The sequence below is a fragment of the Oryza glaberrima genome, chromosome 11, assembly GCF_000147395.1.
Source record: "Oryza glaberrima chromosome 11, OglaRS2, whole genome shotgun sequence".
Taxonomy (NCBI): domain Eukaryota; kingdom Viridiplantae; phylum Streptophyta; class Magnoliopsida; order Poales; family Poaceae; genus Oryza; species Oryza glaberrima.
Window position 1 is genome coordinate 9,466,373 of NC_068336.1, and position 20,184 is coordinate 9,486,556.

Below are 20,184 nucleotides of genomic sequence, written 5' to 3' on the forward strand. Positions count from 1 at the left end.
TACAGTGCACATTCAGCCAAATTTGCCGACTTAAAGGGAAGCAATACTCCAATATGTTATTGGAGAAGCACAATATATATGAGATGAATATTAGTTTATGTACATTTACTGACAAAATCATGTCATTGGAGAGGCTCAAGATCAGGCAGGTCAAGTGATGATTAGTAGGAGTATTTGGTAGTGATGCCATGTCAGAATAGCTCTATGTGAATGGTGCTGTTAAACTGTACTTGTTTATTGCAGTGTGTGCCTGTCAGTTGCCAATTAATTAATTAAACCCATCAAATTAAGGAAGCTCAATTTAGGGGTTATGTTGGCAACTTGATCATGCTAGCAGTGTCCCATGCAAGGCACGAGATCATGACTGATTATAGTTTAATATGGTGTTTTTGTTAGTTTTATAGAGGGACAATGACCGTGGGAACAAGTCGTTGGTTTAGTTGGCCAGCAATGTTGCTTTCTTTTCTTTTTAGCTGGGGCTATCTAGAAAGTCGTATTTCTGTCGAACCAATATTGGATGTCCCCTCTTGGTTTCAAACCAAGCCACATTTCAATTGCCAGCTGGTGAACATATAATAACAATAATATTCCCTTTAGGTTGGTATGAAGTATGAAACGTTTGAAAAATTACAGCTGAGAGGTACTATTTTTATGGAACTAAAATATTTTAATTTTTGTTATGCCTTATCAACGCATGGTAAGGAAATAGCTACTTTTGTTTCCAAAAGCAAAAAAAATACAAAAAGATAAAAGATAAAAGAAGTAATACTATTCATATGGAACCCAAAAAAAAAGATCTTTGGCTAAAAAAGAAGGAAAAGAACAAGAGAACAATACTTTTCTCCAATAATATTGTACTGTATGCAGATATGGTCCCCTCTAAGAAAACGAAAGCTAGCAATTGCAAAATATTCCAAATTCATTTTTTTTGTTTTTGCAAAACAATCGTCCTAACCAAATAAGTCAACCTTGATCTCCACCATATTAAGAGTCGAAAACATAAGTTTTTTTTATTAAAAAATGGCACATCCACTCCTTATGCAGTTTATGTTAGCAACTTAATTAATTTATCATTAAAAAGAGGGACGGACTATTACAAAGTTGACATAACACGTCTCAAAATCTTACAATTTTTGAATCATTGGATTGCTTTGAGTATGCAGATCATCAAACCCTAATTCCTTCATTTTCGTTTCTTTTTTCCTCGATGTCGCATTCCTGAACGCTCAATGCCTCATGTCGTCAGCTAGCCGGAAGGCATCAACGACGCTGTTGAGTCCGTCCATCCCTTCCTGCTCTAGTCCTCCTCGATCCGTGGTAGTGAGCTGCCCCTGTTCAGCCATCTTCTTCGTCTGCGACAACTCCCCATCACTGGATTTGCTATCACCGATCGTTGCCTCTTAACTCGTCGCTCTACTTTGCTTGCCACCAACATGAACCCACCGCCCCACTGTCGACCCGCGTGGCTTCGGCGGCACAGCTCCGTCCTGCTACCCGCCCACCGCCTTCCACAGCCATGTATGTTTGTAAGCCTGGCAACCTCCCCTTTTTCCCTCTTCTCCACCCACACCCTACCCAAATCCCGGAAACGTGATTTGTAGGTTCTCAACTTAAGTTTGGTTAGTCGCTACCGCCAGAGAATAAGAGGTCATCGGAGTTGGAGAAAAACCATTTGAAAGAACAAATCACGAAACATATTCAGTATTCTAAAATGGGTAAGATTTCAGAATGTGTTAACATTGACATATGGTTAGCCATTCCAAAAAGAAATCACATGAAAATCCTATCCTAACAAGCTTCGATTGAATTCCAACTAAAACTCAGCGTGTCATCACACAACCTTTTTTTTCTTTAGAGAACACAACACACGCGGTTTTTACTTTTACCGGAATTTCTTCGAAAACATATTGCACGCGATGGCACCAGAAAATTTATTTTGAAATCCGCGGGTAGAGAGACAGCCAGCCAATGAGCCAAGCCAAGCCCCAGTCCGCGGCCGCCGCTGCCACGTCACGCATCCCCCACATGCCCCATGGACCCCACACTCCCCAAGTAGGCCCCACACCCATCCACCCCCTCTCACACCAACGCGTCCGCATATATAAACCCGCGCCTCTCTCTCTTCCTCCTCACCCAGAGAGCGCGACGCGGAGACAGCAGAGCAGCCACCGCGGCGAGAGCCCAACCACCACCCGCCGACGACGCGATGACGTGGAGCTCCGACTCCGACCGCGACGACGAGCCGGCCACCGCCGCCGCCGCGTCGGCCGACGACGCCTCCCTGGCGACTTCTTTCTTTCTGCAGCAGCCGGGGACGCCTCCCGCCGCCGCGCCAGCGCCAGCGCGCAGGCGGAGGCACAAGAACCGGCGGCCGCGCGCGCACCGGCGAGCCGCCGCCAAGAACGAGGAGGAGGAGGAGGTTGCGGGCGCCGAGGACGTGTGGCGCGGGGCGCAGTGGGAGGCGGCGTGGCCGCGGCGGGCGGCGGCGAGGCCGGTGGTGGTGGCCGACGACGCCGCGGGCGCCGCCGCCGCGAGGGAGGACGCGCCCGGCGTTGGCGGGGAGGGCGGCGGCCTCGGCGTGGGGCGGGCGAGGAGCCTGACCGACGACGACCTGGAGGAGCTCAAGGGGTGCGTGGATCTGGGGTTCGGGTTCAGCTACGACGAGATCCCCGAGCTCTGCGGCACGCTCCCGGCCCTCGAGCTCTGCTACTCCATGAGCCAGCGCTTCCTCGACGAACACCACCACTCGCCGGAGGCGGAGCCGGCTCCGGTGGCCCCCTCCTCCCCGGCGCAGCCCATCGCCAACTGGAAGATCTCCAGCCCTGGTAAGCACAACTTGTTCGACCCGGTCCTCCCCCCCTTCTTTTCCCCCAATCACCATCTGTTCTTCGATTCAGATATGATAAAAGCCAAAAATTATCATGTTCATGTCAATCTTAAACAGAATCAGTTCATCAGAGAACGAATCTGATTTGTACTTGCTCATTCCATTCTTGAATTGTGACTGAACATTTGATCCTGATGTGTTCTTTCAGGGGACAGCCCAGATGAGGTGAAGGCGAGGCTCAAGTATTGGGCGCAGGCGGTCGCGTGCACTGTCAGGCTTTGCAGCTAATTGAAAACAGTAACATCAAATTGTTCCAAACAGCATCAAGACGAAGCAAAAATCAATCTCAATCCATCCATGGAGGCATCTGCAAGCAAAACTCCAAGAGAGAGACGTGTACATCTCAATTTTGATCACAAGCTGCCATATGCCTTCTGCCAAACTGCCCCGGAATCGCATCGGATCATCGCCGTCGTCGCTATCAGCAGCAGAAGGTGAACCTGTATGAATTCATATTGTTCAATCTTGTCGACGCGGATTTGGAATTATTCCAAGATGGTTGTAATCAGCAAGCAAAGCTAAGATGGATGCAGACTATGCCATTTGTGCGCGGCCTTAACTCACATATGAATCCTTGATTTAGCTTTTAAAACAAAAACAAAGATATGAATCATGGATCCATGTAACAAATTGTATTCATGTAAACAAGATGTACAAAAGTATTCTTAAATCAAATAAAAGAATAATTAGCATTCCTTGCTGAGTTGTATATGTGTTCGTTCTTTTCCCTGCTCTTTCATCTTTGATACTATCCTGTTATGTGCCAGCTACTTTGCTTCGTTGGGAGGCTAATGGACCAAATCAACTCGAATGTGTCAAACTAAATATTCGAATCTCACTGTTCCCGATCATCATGCAATTGGTTTAGGACTTTTGGTCAGGTGTGAAAAGCACCAAAATTGCTGGCTGCAGTTTTGTGCCGTGGATCTCTAGCTGTTCTGACTCTTTCAGAAAAGAAATGCAACCTGACTTATTATAGCTGCACTGAGATTTCGGTCTCTGCATGTGCATATCTGCATTCTGGTGCTCCAAAGTTCAGATCTGAAATAAAATCTGATTAAATTTTGTAACTTCAGATTCAGGTTGATCGGTCATTGTTGTGTATAGTGGTTAGATAAAGTACAATTTGGTCTTCTTTGTTTGAACTGTAGATGCCAGATTGGTAGATCATTCTGATTTGGAATCGTGGAGCGATTGTACAAAGTACAATTTGAAGACTTACAATGTGCCCGCATCTTGTTGTGCAGTTGTGTCAGGTATCCCTATTATCATAAGGGAAGCCAATCTGAACTAATTTCACTGAGATAGGCAATCGAATTACAAAAAACTGTAAATTTTCACTAAATTACAATAGGGAAAATGATGAAGAGGGCAGCCTGCAATACAATCGAAGTGTCATTGGAAGGTTAGGTTATGGCTTCTGAGCCGTCCAATATTGAATATGGACAGTTGACACTACTTATGTCTGACTAAATGTTTGTTTTCTTGAAATTTTGACCCCCACAGATTAGCTGCCACGAAAAAGAATACAAGAGAAATCATTGCAGTACTACTTGAACATTGGTTGAATATTCAATATATGATATGATTAATGGTAGGCGAGAAACATGGGAATATGATTTGCTTCGTGACAGAGTCCCAATTCCATAACGGAGTGGTAGCAAATAGAAGAGCACCGAGGGAGAAAATGGGACAAAAATATATTAAATCATTGCAAAAGACATAACAAAATGTACAACCAAAACATGAAAAAATAGAAGATTGAGGTATATGCTTATTTGTTTGAGGATTTCTGCTTTCTCTGAATCCAGTAGATAGAAAATCAAAATGGATCCTCAAATCGCTATATGAAGGTCAGACTTTGCGGTTCGTTGTGAAAATCTGCAATTTTCACTTTTCAGGAAAATTATTAGAGCATGCACCGAGTATTTTTCCTGATAGAACATGTCGTCCTTGCTTCACATGGCCCATCCTATATACTTGATGTTGGTACTAACCAGCGTCATAAAGGATGAAGGTAGTACAAACTAAAACTAAATAGGCCTTTCCATGCTTCAGCAGTTCAAAATAGTCACATTAGGCAGGTTATTATTGAATTTCTATACCCTTAGTTGTGAAGGGATGCCATATTTAAGCAGCTGATTGACACATTTGACAGAATTGTCATGGTGTTCTTACAGAGATTGTCAAAATTGAGTGTCCAAGAAAGTAAAGTAGTTTCCAAATGGCAAAGAAATGATTGCTGGATTTCATATCTCACTGAAATGGAAGCAACTAGTAACATTTCACAATGAATTGGATTCATGTACACTATGAACCATCTGGATCTACCAGCCTTGCCTAACATGTACATTTTGTTTGTCACAAGTGAGCATGTTTACGCGTGACAAGTAACATGGACAGCTAAGTGCCTCAGGTCTGTTTGATGTCAGTGAGTTGTCTGAACTTGCATTCTTGTACGTTTTTGCTATGTTCATAGCATTGGAAAGCCACTTTTCTGAACAAATATTTCTTACCAAGTGCTCAAATATTAAACATAGCAAACAAACAAAACTCAGGCCATGTTCAATGCGTAGCTTGAAGTCGTACCCTCGCTCACGCCGTCCATCTCCCGTCCGCTAGCCGTGCCCCTAGAGGGAGGTACGACCCCCACAAGGGGAACGGGTGCATCTGCCTCCTCCAATCCCCTTTTCTTGAGCCACAAATCGATACAACACATTGGACGACCTCGGTGCCCCGTCCCCCGCCTCCTCCCCCTACTTTTTCCCTTCTTGCCCCTCTCACCTCGGCATGGTGAGGCGGAGCCAGCGGTGGGCGGAGTCGGAGTAGGCGGCGGGCCCTCATCAGTGTGGTGGACGGTGACAGGCGACGGGAGAGATAGTGGCGGCGCCGACCAAATTCGGCCGCCGGCATGCCAGATCCGGCTGACGGCGTGCCAGATCTGGGAGAGAGGCGGTGAAGAGAAGCTTCGACGCCGTCTTCCACCTGCTCCCGTGCACTCGTGCTGTCAACCACCCGCCGCTTGCCGTCGGCCACCTCACCCCTCGTGCCGCTCAGCATTGACCAGCGCGTCTGCGCGCGGCTCTCCGTCGGCCAAAGCGCGGAGACGGGCGGCGACGGGTGTGGATTCGGCTGCTGGCATAGACGGTGGCGGCGGGAGCGGCAGAGACGGGCGGCGGCGGGAACGGCGGAGACAGGCGGCGACGGGAACGACGGAGACGAGCGGCGACGAGAGAGAGGAAGAGAGGCGGCGACAAGAGAGAAAGAGAGAGGGACGGCGACGAGAGGAAAAAGGCGAGGTGGGGGAGAAAACAAGAAGATGAAAAGGCTAAATAGAGAAGGGTAGAAGAGGAAAATAACTCTGTGTCTCTGTGGGTTGGGACACGCATTGTGCGATACAATGGGTGTGCTTGGTTTACTACCATGCTAAAAAAATATTGATAATATCAAAACCTAGGCAAGTTTTGCTAGTACCAAAATTTTGGTAATTTTTTATGTTGTATTGGTAGCAAACCAAACACTATCAAAATACTATTTAAAGTGCCAAACAATTTGGTAGGGCATATTTTGGCTTCAAATCAAAATGGCCCAATATCTTCATAAAGTACCCTCAGATTTTGTAGAACCATTTGAGAGTATCCTTCATTGGGGGTAGAGTTTCCTATGTGTGTCTTTAGACAGTATGGCCCACATGACGCTACTATTACCCGTGCCTTACATTGTATAATACATGTAACACTTTTATCATTCTGAGACACCTCATGACATTTTTATAAATGGAAAGAATTTCTTTTCTGATGAAGATACATATTTTACCTCGGTTTTTCTTACCACGCTTTTTCAAACTGATAAACGGTATATTTCGTACGAAAACTTTGTATATAGACGTTGCTTTAAAATGTCTAATAAATTTATTTTAAAAATTTAAAATAATTAAAACTCAATTAATCATGTTCGTTTTGTGTGCACGTGCTTAATCTTTATCTTCCGTGAACTCAAACAGTGCCTAACATTGGGGACTGATTATGGCTTATACTAATACTACTACAGAGCCAGCTTCCTAGATATGCAGACCACTTATTATTTTTAGGATTAAGAAATAGAAACATCTGTTCAACATTTTTTTTAGAACATCTGTACTACACGGTACAGGGGAAAACAAGAATTGATTTGGTTTGAACTGGAGGTAAATTAATCGGTTGAATCCCGACTGAACCGAGCTGAACATGTCATGGCAAACAAACCGGTTCGGTTTTACTCGGACTCAGAACTGTGTGCAAGTGACCCAGCGATAGGGTTGCAAGCGAACCAACCCGTGGACCCACTTATGGGCAAAATTAGTGTGAAACCCGTGGGTTGACTCATAGGTTAATTACCTATTAATTTGATCTATAAATATGTTTATGAGTTGATCCACTTGCATCTCTACGACGCGACAAGACGAGCTATGATGTGTAAATCCATGAATTGGCCCTTATTTAAAATATAAGTAGGTTCGCGGGTCGGCTCGTTTGCATCTCTACCCAGCGAACATGGTTGGGCTAGACCGAGAGGGAGCATAGCTGGGCACGCGCCGTTGATCCAAAGAGGAGACAGCGATAACATTGGCGGCGGGATGTGTTCCACGGTGCTGCTTGTCCACGGGTGGTGGCGGCCGGTGCAGCCGACGACGTAGACCGGTAGAACACAACCGCTTGGCGAAGAGGCGAGGTCGGCTGGCAATCCTTGGGGGTAGGAGCAGTCGTGGTTTAGCGCATTAAAACACGTTGCAGGATTAGGGAAGTCATGTTTGGTGTCGGCGAAGGTGGAGGAGAGGTGTGAGTGGCCGTCAACGTTAGGACATCACTCCCTCAAGTATCGTGCAATCTAACTTAAGTGGTTTTATCAAGATAAGGGACGAGGAATATTGGTTAATTAAACTCGATGTAAAGATGAGAAACGACATTTAACTATTTTGGTTAATTAAACGGAATTTTGGTTAATTGTCACTGAAAAACAGCAAGGGGACTAATTCCAAGATGAACCCATCCAACAGTCTAGAGCGAAAGGATCAGGAATAAGTTCACTTTGCATCCCTCTATTTATCGCCCAGTCCGATTTTCGTCCCTTGGTCGTAAAACCGGGTACGACGGGTCCCCTAACTTACAAAACAATGCAAAAGAGGTCCCTCGGCAATATTGGATGACGTGGCGCCCACGTGGCTCCCTTTGACTAGGTCCTCATCCCACGTGGCATTGACGTGGCGCTTACGTGGCAATTGGATCCCGGGAAAATAATAAAAACTGTGGAACCCACATGTCAGCTATAGAAAAATAATTTAAAAAGGTGGGACCCATGTGGTCCCACATGGCAGCCTCCCTCTTCTCTCTATCCCCCCTCTCTCTCCCCTACATGGCAAGGAGAAGGGCAAGCGGTGCTACGGCAGCGCAGAGGGGGTGACCGGCAGAGCGACGGCGGGCGGCGGGCGGAAGGACGGTGGGCAGAGGGGCGGCGGGCGGTGGGCGGAAGGACGGCGGGCAGCGGCAGCAGCGGCGCCACGTGCCACGTCCTCCCGCGCTGCGCGTTCGTCATCGCCCACACCGGCGGCAAGCCCCACGAGCTCCGCTTCGACGTCGCCAACGCCTCCTCGGCATCCGTTCTCTCTCACGCCGTCCATCGCGGCACCGGCTTCCTGACGATGATGCTGGAGGAGCAGTTCGCGGCAGTGGCGCTGCCGCTGAAGCACCCGCCATTTGTGGAGTAGGTGCGGCGGCGCGGGGGTGGACATGGACGACGTGCTCTGTGCGGTGTTCCTCGTCGGGTGGTTCGGTGACGAGCGAGGTGGGGCGGCAAGCCGCCGCTCCTCTTCCACCCTCCCGCCGTCGTGGCGCCGTCGCTTCGTCTACCGCCCGCCACTGCTCCACTTCCACCCGCGGGCCCTTTACTCCGCCCGCCACCCGCTGTCCTTCCGCCCACCGCCTGCCGTCGCTCCGCCCGTCACACCATCTGCGCCGTCACTGCGCCGCTCGCCCTTCTCCTTGCCGTATAGGGGAGAGAGAGAGGGGGGATAGAGAGAAGAGGGAGGCTGACATGTGGGACAACATGGGTCCCACCTTTTTTAATTATTTTTGTATAGCTGACATATGGGTCCCACGGTTTTTATTATTTTCCCGGGATCCAATTGCCATGTAAGCGCCACATCAATACCACGTAGAACGAGGATCTAGTCAAAGGGAGCCATGTAGGCGCCACGTCATCCAAAACCGGGCACTATACTGCCGAGGGACCTATTTTACGCGGTTTTGTAAGTTTAGGGACCCATCGTTCCCGGTTTTGCGACCTAGGGACGAAAATCGGACTTAGCGACAAGTAGAGGGATCCAAAGTGAACTTATTCCGAAGGATCACTCCATATTCAGAAGGGACGGCCTTGTTGCCAGGGTAGCCCAATGTCAGCTAGCCCTAGTGGCAGTGAGCAGACTCATTCGATCACAAAGTAGGTCTACTCTTCGCTCAAACCCAGGAACCTGTAGAAGGCCATTGTGCTTTTTGTTTGGAATAAGTTCATCTGAGGTCCCTTAACTTGTCATCCCTCAACCAGAAAACCAGACACAAAGGGTCCCTCAACTATCAAAACCCATGTAAATTAGGTCCCACGGCGGTTTTGAGAGCGGTTTTGGCTTATGTGGCGCTTACGTGGCTAATTTGACTCGGTCTTCAACTAACGTGGCATTGACGTGGCGCTTACGTGGCAATTCGATCCCGAAAAATAATAAAACTCATGAGACCCACATGTCAGTCTCATGCACAAATAAATTTAAAAATGGTGGGGCCCATGTGGGCCCCACATGTCATCCTCACCCATTCTCTTCTTCCTCCTCTCTCCCAACCTCCCCTCTCTTCATCTCTCTCTTGTGCTTCCTCCTCTCTCCCAACCTCCCCTCTCTTCATCTCTCTCTTGTGCTGGATGCCGTCGGCGAGCACCTGGAGCCCGTACAGGTCGGCAGCGCGGGAGGATGCTTGGCTGCGGCGGCCGGCGATGGGAGCGCTAGGCAGGTAGATAAATGGGGCGACGGCACGCAGAGCAGAGCGCGGCGGATGGAGCGGCGCGGCGGGGCGAGCAGAGCGGTGCCGCGGGCGGCACACGATGCCAAGAACTCCGTGTCCATGGCGACGAAGGGGTACTCGTTGACGACGTCGCGGGTCAACGCGAGCTCCTCCTGAAGGTTGTCCGCCCACACCTCACGGGTCTCCACCGGCTCCTCGCCATCGCTATGGCGCCGCCGATGCCCCGCTCCACACGCTCAAGGCCAACGTCGATATGCTACAATCCTCGGCTTCCTCCCCCCTCGCACGCCACACGACAGGTGGAGCTGGTGCGCGACAGCACGAAGGCTGTGGCCGTATTCGCGTGCTTCTCCTCGCGCCGCGGTGCCGCCTCACGGCCACCGCCGCCGCCATTGTCGTCGTTCCCCCAGTCACCGCCGCCGCCGACAACAAGGCATTGCTTTATATAGCCAACGTGTGTCTCCCTCTCCCTCGTCTTCCTCCAGCCACGCCATTCTCTCCTCCTCTTCACTGCCGATTCCCGGGATGATGAAGGTGTCTGCACCAGTGAGCCGGTTGGTGGAGTCGGCGACGACGTCAACAAGTGGGCGGTCGGTGGCGTCGGCTGCGGCGGTGGGGGATGCGCTGGTGTCGGAGATGTGCATGCAGAGCGCGAAGATCGATGCGGTTGTGCGGATGGAGTGTGAGCGGATGTGCGTCGGGCTTGAGCAGTGTCAAGCGCTGGTTCGCTCGGTGTCGGTCGCCGCGGCACGGCGGCTGCGGGAGAAGGAGGTCGAGCTGGAAGCCGCCCGACGCCGCGCCGCCGAGCTGGAGGAGCAGCTCCGTCAGGCCACCGCTGAGAGCCAGGCGTGGTGCGGCCTCGCCCACAGAACGAGGCCGTCGCGGCGGGCCTCCGAGCCACCCTCGACCACCTCCTCCTCCGCGCCGTCGCCCCCGCCCAACCCGCGACTCTCGGCGACGCTGATGTATTGCCCATCGTAGGCCGCCGTGAGCCAGTGCAGCATGAGCACAGCGAGGAGGCCGGACAGCGGGTGGCGAAGGTGGCCAAAGGAGGAAGAGGCAGAGGAGGTCGCCGGCGAGGGCGGCCTCCCTCCTCGCCCGGCCGCTGCGCGTTGCCTCCCTCGCGCGGCTGCCGCGTGTCGCCTCCCTCACCCGGGCGCCATGCATTGCCTCTCCTCGCCCGGCTGCAGCGAGCTGCCGCTCCTCGCCCGGCCGCCTCCCTCCTCCCTCGGCCACCGCACGCCGCCTCTGGGATGGGAGAGGGGAGAGAGAGGAAGAAGAAGAGGGGGAGAGAGTTGAAGAGAGGGAGACGCTGTGAATGACATGTGGGCCTCACAAAATTTTTATTAATTTATGTGAGACTAGCATGTGGGTCCCATGAAGTTTATTATTTCTCTGGATCTAATTGCCACGTATGCGCCACATCAATGCCGCGTCATATGAAGACCGAGTCAAATTAGTCACGTAGGCGCCACGTCAGCCAAAACCGCCCTCAAAACCGCCGAGGGACCTAATCTATACCGGTTTTGATAGTTGAGGGACCCTTTGTGTCTGGTTTTCGCATTGAGGGATAAAAATCGGATTCGTTGACAAGTTAAGGGACCTCAGATGAACTTATTCCTTTTTGTATTGGTCCATTTGAAGGCCGTCTCGGCCAAGCAGGTCCAAGAGGTCCGGTAGGTCCTCCAGCACATGAGAGCTATATGTAAAAAACCTATAGGTATTCTTTTTTTTTTTTGAGAAACAAAACCTATAGGTATTCAATAATAACTAATCAAACATTGAAAATGAAAAGTTCCCAAATACTTTTTGCAAAAGCGATGTTTTTTTTGCCGGGCACCGAAATTTTGCCAGAAATAGCCCAGCTCCCAGCCAGGTTAAAAATTCCGGAGTGAAATTTCGTGAAATTCACCCCTTACGCTACCTAAAAGAAACCATTTCGTTGTCTAGCCGGTTACACACCTTATGCCCTATTTAGTTCCAAAACAAAAATTTTCACGTTGTCACATCGAATGTTTGACACATATATAGAGCATTAAATGTAAGAAAAAAATCAATTATACAGATTGCGTGTAAATTATATGACGAATCTTTTAATCGTAATTGCGACATGATTTGATAATGTGGTGGTACAATAAACATATGCTAATGATAGATTAATTAGGCTTAATAGATTTGTCTCATATTTTCTTGATGAAATTCTGTAATTTATTTTGTTATTTGACTACGTTTGTGTAACCCAAAACCAAGGCCTAACTATCCAAGCAGAGAGCGGACGGATAATGGAGAGGAATTTTTTTATTTATACTTTTCTTATTAAAATATTTACAGAAATAATTTTTTGTTTCGAAAATTTACAAATCTAATCGCCTGCCGCCCTTTAGGAGGGCGGCAAGGGAACTAAATGCAAATTTTCCAGCATAACTTGTTAGCTCTATGATTTTACAATTTAAAATTATATTATATAAAGTTAGATGAAATAAAACTTTATATCAAAATTGTAGAGCTCAAGGAGATCTACAACTTTGTAGTTAACAACTTTTTCATTTAAGATGTTTTAGATATCCAAATATTCGTTACAAAATATAAAACACATTTTAAAAAATCTCAGATCTACATTTCAAACGACATTGGATGGAGATAAACTTTATATAAAAGCTGTAGATCTTGATGAGATCTATAACTTTGTAGTTTATCACTTTTCCATTTAAAATCATTTGGAGTATCGAATAAGCATTATTATTTTTTAAGCAATTAAAACCGGTGGGAAGGGTTTGAACACAAATAAAAATTTGTATTTAGGTCCCTTGCCGCCCTTTGAGAGGGCGATTTTTAAAAATCGCCCTTCTTGAGGGCGGCAGGCAATTAGATTTGTAAATTTTTGAAACAAAAAGTTATTTTTGTAAATATTTTAATAAAAAAATGTATAAATAAAAAAAATTCTAATGGAGAGGTTGTCATTGTCCTCGCTTTCACCGCCGCCATCTTCGCTGCACCCAAGTATGCCTAGATGTGTTGATGCTCAATGGGAGGGTGTGGTCTGCAGACTCGCAGCCCAGAGAGCTGGGTGAAGAGGAATAGAGCCAGTCACCTGACAAACTCTGCTAATTAACAAAACTTACCTAATCAAATCTCCACTTCTGCCGAAAACAATGTACTGTTTGGTACTGTATCAACCGGTTTAAATAACACTGTATAAGTTATTCTACTGTACGTAGTCTTTTTTGTTACTGGAAAAAATACCCATGCGTTATAATGGGTGAAGTTTATTTTAATCTTATTATTGTTATATGGTTTGGTTAAGATGAAATTCACTGTGGGAGTTCACTTGGATATATATATTTTTAGAAAATCATGAGCTACAGTTAGGAGTTCGATTGTCTCAAGTTAGCATGCGAGTTTTTTTATACATATTTCTTATATGATTCCTTCTGTATTAACAAAAGTGAACGATCTTAAAAACCGACTCAAATACGGATATGTATTTCCAAAAGCAAACGAATTTAAAAACCGACTCATACACGGATGACATACTAAAATACCGGCAAAAACATCTTCAGTTTTTATAATAGTAGAGATTAGCATATTTAATTTAGTGTTCTAATAACATTAGAATAACTTTTGTATCAGTCGTTTTTTGTTTCAGCTACGCGTTTGTATCCATTCTATCTTGAAAAATAATCCGATGATCATTCAATTCCTTAAGATCGACGCCATCTCGATCCTATAATGTGCGCATTCGTAAATTTTTTTTTATCGTACAAGTCAATAAGGATTAGGAAGCACTTCAAGAAAACAAAGCAGAATGCAAAGAAAATTGTAATATGAATCACATTGGCAAAGAGAAGAGATCTTTTTTAAGTATAAACCCTAAACCTTAAACTTCAAAATAGTGAAATTCCCAGAGGGCTGTTTGGGAGAGAACTGCAGGCCCATTATTTGGATGCATGGCATGCAGTTCCAGATAGGAGCATTGATTTGATACTAAAAACTGGACAAATAGAAAAGATAAGATCCAAAAACCAAACGGAGCCTTCACTGATTTGACAGGCCCTGCAAATCAAATCGTTATGGCCCATGCAGCAAATCTTTATGGCCAGTCCATAAAATAATTATGGTAGGAATAATTCTATTTGCCTTCCTCATGTTTTGCCATTGATTGCCCTTGACAGTAAACCCGGGCATACGTATCTCCTATCTTTAATAACCGGTGCAAATCAACTCCTTCGGTGGTTTAGGAAATGGTTTACGTTGACGTGATAAGTTGATTGCGGTTAATTGTGAGATTTTCAAAACTTACATGTAGGAGTTACTTGAAAGTTTATAATATAATATACTAAAATTATACTATATTTATATCTGACGAATAATATTTGCTGGTAAATATATATTATATATATAGTCCCAGAATCATTGGGTTTATCGTCTGTTATCACCATCGAAATCTCAAAAATTCAGAAGACTGAACATTTTCTCAGACCAAAGACATCGATCAAAATGCTCTGCTCCGATTGAAAGAAGAAGAATTCAAGCTGCATATCCCTTCCTGCTTACAATACCAGTACAGACAAAAGGGCCAACGTCCCACACCTACTAGAAATACAAGCGTCTTATAGAAGCAAAAAGGAAAACACTCTGAACATGGACCTGCATTTATCCAACAACCATTTTGCTGTTATCAGATATTAGCATGCATGTAGTCACAGAAGCTGATGGTTGAGAGATTTTTATGGTCGCAAAGTTGGCTATGCAGCAGGGAACAAATTCGGGGAAAAACATAATTGCATTCCTTCTCCTTTCGGTTTTTTTTGCCAGATTAAAGTGAGAGCTAGCAGCCAGAGGGACTGGGAGATAGCGAGAACATGCTAACAAAATAAGGTTTGAAGTGAAGGAGGAATGTTGCCAAAGAGGGCAGTGACTACTGCAAATTAGCATAACACAAGCTAGTACAGGAAAAGAAGCTTCTACCATTGTAATTGAAGATGATATATGGCACAAGTAAAATTCCATATTTCTCAATTGGTACCGGTTTGCTTTGTGTCGAATATGTAGCAACTAATTTTTTGATACTAATATGTATGTGAGTTCACCTGGTCGCTTTAATTTCCGAGGAAATATTTTTAACTGACATTAGACAAGCTATCAGGATAATTAATTAATTACTCCCGCCGTTCTTCAATAACGGACACTGTTAACAAGGGTCGTCTCATTGACCACAAATTAACTACTCTTTGAAGGATAATATCATGATAAATGAAATTCGTATCATTATACATATAACATATTTTGAAGTTTCTAAAACTTTTCTGAAAAATATTATATGAGTTTTTGGACTTGAATAATGCCAATATCTTTTACACTTTGGGTGGCATAAAAAGGTATCACGAGATCAATATAATACATGGGTACCCTTAGGGCAAGGGCAATAATATAGTAAGTATCTTACTATTAGTATTCTCCACGTCATCTATAGGAGGCTTAAAAGACAACATTTACAGTAAGATACTATAACTTGTCTCTATGCCATCTCCTCCTAAACATAATGCATTTAATGCTTAAACAGTAAACGTGAAGCTATGCAGGATCACTTGTAAACATGGGCTTTGTAGCTACTTGTGTGAACCCAACACTTTATTCAATCAATAAAACAAACAAATCATGCGACGATCCATCACATGACAGAAAAATTAGCATCGATAGTGTATACTATTCATTCCAAATAAACAATTTAGTAATGAAAGAGCAATCAAGCTTTAGAATAATTTAGCTTGATACGGGATCAACATAAGAAGGTTCATAAATTGACAAAACTACTAATTAGTTCATAGACTGACAAAAGAACTTAGTCCATTACAATGATCCATACATCATTCATAGGCCATAACAGTGACCCATACAACGACATACTGAGTAGATAGTTAGAACACAAGTTCTGTTTTGATAAAATCGGTGAATTACTGAAAATTATGTAATAAGTAGCTTCTCTTGCTGAAGCACCGCCAAAACAAGCAGCCAAAATGAGCATCTTCGATACCTGCGTCATGAATTGTTCATAAAAAACAGGAGCATGATTATTATATAAAAATTGCAGCACATAAACTGGAAGTAAAACAACTAAGATGCAGCTAGAAGGAAGCTATACTATACAAAGCAGGTGCATACCTCTCAGAACCATAGCAGAAAGCACCAAAGTTTACCATGTCCCTGAAATAAATGAATAAATTAACTAATAAGTGAAGATGCTCAATATTGTAATGGAAAATGTGAAAACAGGATGCTTAATATCCTACCATAACTAAATGCGACGAGTACTGCCAAACTTTTGCCAAATGTGTTCGACTAAGTCTTTTTTTTAGTTGGGAATGTGGTGCACGAGCATGTATTTCAGCCTTCCTGCGCAATACATCAGAAAAGCATGGACTATCACCAGTAGTTACTTCAAGAGGCAGAACAATTGATGCTCCAGGGTTCTCATTCAGATCAATAGGAATGATAACCCCCTCCCTCTCATCTTCAACTATCATATTATGGAGAATAACACACGCTTTCATGATTCTCCCAACACTCTTCCGTTTCCATGGCCTTGCTGGACGACGCACAATATTGAAACGAGACTGCAAGACCCCAAATGCACACTCCACATCTTTCCTTGCTCCTTCTTGATATTGTGCATATAACTTGTGCTTCTCTGTTTGTGGAAGATGAATAGACTTCACAAAGGCAGCCCATTCTGGATATATTCCATCAGCAAGATAGTAACCTGTGCTATACTCATTCCCATTCACAGAAAACTTTACTTGAGGAGCATCCCCTTTGAGCACATCAAGAAACAGTGGGGATTGATTCAATACATTGATGTCATTGTTTGATCCGGCGACACCAAAGAAAGCATGCCATATGCGGAGGTCATAAGAAGCAACAACTTCGAGGATAATTGTTGGTACTCCATAGTCACCGCGTGTAAACTGCCCTCTCCATGCCGTCGGGCATTTTTCCCACCTCCAATGCATGCAGTCGATACTACCTAACATCCCAGGGAAGCCTCTAGACTCACCAACTTGAAGTAAACGCTCCACATCCTCACATGTAGGGCGTCGCAAAAACTCTGGGCCAAAGACCTCAATCACTCCTCGTGCAAACATGTCCAAGCACTACAGGGATGTGCTCTTGCCAATCTTAAGGTACTCATCTAGGCTATCAGCAGGGCTACCGTACGCTAGCATACGTATTGCAGCTGTGCACTTCTGCAGAGGTGAGAGCCCTTGGCGACCACTACAATCTACCCTTTGTGTGAAGTAAGGAGACCACCTACCAAGGGAACTCACAATGTGTAGAAAAAGGGGTCTTCCCATCCGAAATCTTGTACGAAACATTCTCTCTGGGTAGAGAGGGTCTTCACTGAAGTAGTCAGATACGAGACGATGGTGTGCATCAGCATGATCCCTCTTGATTATCTTCCTTGTAACACTCTTCTTACTTAATTTTCTAATTCTGAGCTTGGTCTTGATCTTTGCCATGATCCTTCTAGCAAAAGAATCCATGATGCCCTACTCAGCAATATACTGTTCTATAATTTTGGAAGGGTCTAGTTCACCAGAGCCATCAGGAGACATGGTGGAAAGAAGTGGTAAAAGGATGGGAAAGAAGTGGTGAAAGAATTTTAGAGGGATGGATAGTTAGCACCATTAGACCAATATATATACATATAGGTAGATATATATGGGCTAAAGTTTCTAAGTTGACATGCTGACTGCATTTTTATTTGGATAAGTAATAACTGAACTATTATTGGGAATGCATATGGCTTGACTGCATGTTTATTTGAATTACTATTAATTGAACATTGGGACTGCATGCTTATTTACAAACTGTTGACTTGATTGCAAGCCTATTTATACTATTAATTGAACATTGGGACTGCATGACTGCATGCTTATTTGCAAACTGTTGACTTGACTGTATTTTTTTTTGCAACTGTTGACTTGATTGCAAGCCTATTTACATGACTATTTGCAACTATTTCAATTGTGCTAAAAACATTCATAAATTTGCAGGGAGTAAATTTCAGCAAGTAGAAAAAAATATAGCATGCTTTAATTAGAGAATGGAATGTGACAGTACCTTAGTTAGTTTTAGGAAACAACTTTTCCCTCATACTCTTCAATGCCATCACATGCTCAGATCTGACATCATCAGGCATATCTTTTGTATCTTGCAACATGAGAGCCCGATATGTTTCCAATATAACCGCCTCCTTGTGCTCCATGGCTGCCAGGTGAGCTAACCTTTTTGATTCAAGATTCTCACTAGAAACACGCCTCTGAGTCTCCAGTAGCTCATCGCGACCTTTATCTGCCATGTTCTGAACTTCTTTAAGCTTGTCAATCTCATCATCCGTATCCGATAGATAAACCTTTGCCTTCCTTTTGCGTTTGTCTTTACCATTACGCCGCGCCTTAGCAGCTTTGGTTCCTTCAGGACGTCTAATATCTTCAGGGCTATTAGGAGTGGATGTAAGTTCCCTTACTTCCACTTCATTATCTGACTTTGTTTTGTTTGGCTTCTCAAGTTCCTCCAAGTAAGCATGCCACTTTGGTTGGTCACGGAGAGCTTTCCAACAATGCAGAAATGTAAATTGGCCTTCCTTGTAATCTGCTTCATATGTTGCATGGACCTTCTCCATCAATTGTAGTTCATTTTGTCCACTAACATAGATAGATTTCACCTCCTTATAAGCACAGCAAAAACGGCCAACATTTTTCTTAATTTTATGAAAGCGGTCCTTGATTTGTTTTTCTTGCCTCATCCTATTTCTCGGAGTGGTGCTATTGTAGGCAGTTGTAACATCTCCCCAATAACGATCATTTTTCTTGAAATTACCATTGATCGAATCATTCGAGTTGTTCAACCAAGCACTCACCTATAGTCAAAACAAAATAAGATTAGTCCTAAACTACAAACAAGATAATGACTCAATGAGAATACATGATTGATCCTCCTTATTTACTTACTAGCCTTATGTCCTCTTCATGTGTCCATGTCAACCGCTTCTCAGTCCTAACAGTGGGGGTTTCTTCACCACCACTATCAATGTTGATAGGGTGTTGTTCTCCTGGACCTGATTTTGTAACTGGACTTCGGTATTCTGCAGGTGAAGGTGCCCATGGTGCTGCTTGCTGAGTAGCATAATAATTTAGTGGTATAGAAGGTTGATGATTCTGTAAACTTGATGGATCCTGAAAGTAACTTAAGAATCCACCAGGTGGACGTGAGTCCATACCACTGCAAAATAGGCAAAGATACAAATTTAAAAATATTCCTAACCTATGGAGTAACTTAAGAATATTCTCCATGTATATGTAGATTAGTTAATTTCATTAGTCACTAACCTATGTATAGAAATAGTTATTGGTTGGTCACAGGGTGTCTGTGCATAAGTGCAATAAAATTTGATAAGGCACTATACTATATATGTAGCAGTAGTTCTTGCTATATAAATTAATCCACATGTATTTGTAGTTGCTTACAACAAGAGTATTAAAAAAATTGCTAGCTGATCAAGACTTCTTAGTCACTTCAGTATGACCAAGTAAGCAACAGATCTACACCATGAGTCCATTGACACATTAGCAGGAAATAATTTTAATAAGTTGTTCACAGATGGTCAGATCCTAAGGGGAAAACTACAACACGGCAAGAATCAAGCTTAATTAGTCAACATGTTTAATTTGCTAATCAAGATCGAAGCAACAACAAAAAAAAACAGTAAGCGCAGAGGTGCTCTTTGCTTGTCGAACAAATCAATGCAACATCAAACAAAATCGAAAGCTTACCGTTCTTGCAGATTTGACAAGGAATCGTCCATGGAACTACGATCTGACCCTTGCTTCATCTGGGCCAGATGGGGAGCAGAAGTATTGGCGCCATATGCAAATAATGGAGCCTGTGGCGGCTGCGGTGGCGCCATACCTTGCCAGCCACCGGCAGCAAAGGAGGCCTGCATCGGCGGAGTAGCCAGCCACATGCCAGATGGGAAGGATGCCGGCAAAGCTTGAGGCGGCGGGGCAACTTCCCGTTTCGATCAACCCATGGTATGGCAAGATTGTGTTGGGTGATTAGTACTGAGAGAAGGTATTTGGAGGAGTAACAAGAGGATTTTACGCTTTGAGGATCTGATTTGCCGCCATGGGATTTTTTTTCCCGTGCGATAGGATTTACCGCCAAACCCTAGCAAATTTTGATGGGGGACAA

At 44.8% G+C, this 20,184-nt stretch overlaps 2 protein-coding genes and 1 pseudogene across 2 annotated transcripts; 1 reads left to right on the plus strand and 2 right to left on the minus strand.

The window, feature by feature from the left end:
* Nucleotides 1-2,146: 2,146 nt before the first annotated feature.
* On the plus strand, nt 2,147-3,581 carry LOC127755452 (uncharacterized). The gene is made up of 2 exons (XM_052281132.1): nt 2,147-2,825; nt 3,036-3,581. Exons 1-2 carry the CDS (start codon nt 2,207-2,209, stop codon nt 3,113-3,115), a joined length of 699 nt encoding a protein of 232 aa, XP_052137092.1. The 5' UTR covers nt 2,147-2,206; the 3' UTR covers nt 3,116-3,581.
* A 12,316-nt stretch (nt 3,582-15,897) lies between these two features.
* On the minus strand, nt 15,898-17,387 carry LOC127755670 (uncharacterized; annotated as a pseudogene).
* A 668-nt stretch (nt 17,388-18,055) lies between these two features.
* Nucleotides 18,056-19,900, minus strand: LOC127755671 (glutathione S-transferase T3-like). The gene is made up of 3 exons (XM_052281355.1): nt 19,767-19,900; nt 18,945-19,215; nt 18,056-18,853 (listed from the first exon to the last, which is right to left on the minus strand). The coding sequence occupies exons 1-3, from the start codon at nt 19,898-19,900 to the stop codon at nt 18,056-18,058; spliced, it is 1,203 nt and encodes a 400-aa protein (XP_052137315.1).
* Between the last annotated feature and the right edge of the window lie 284 nt (nt 19,901-20,184).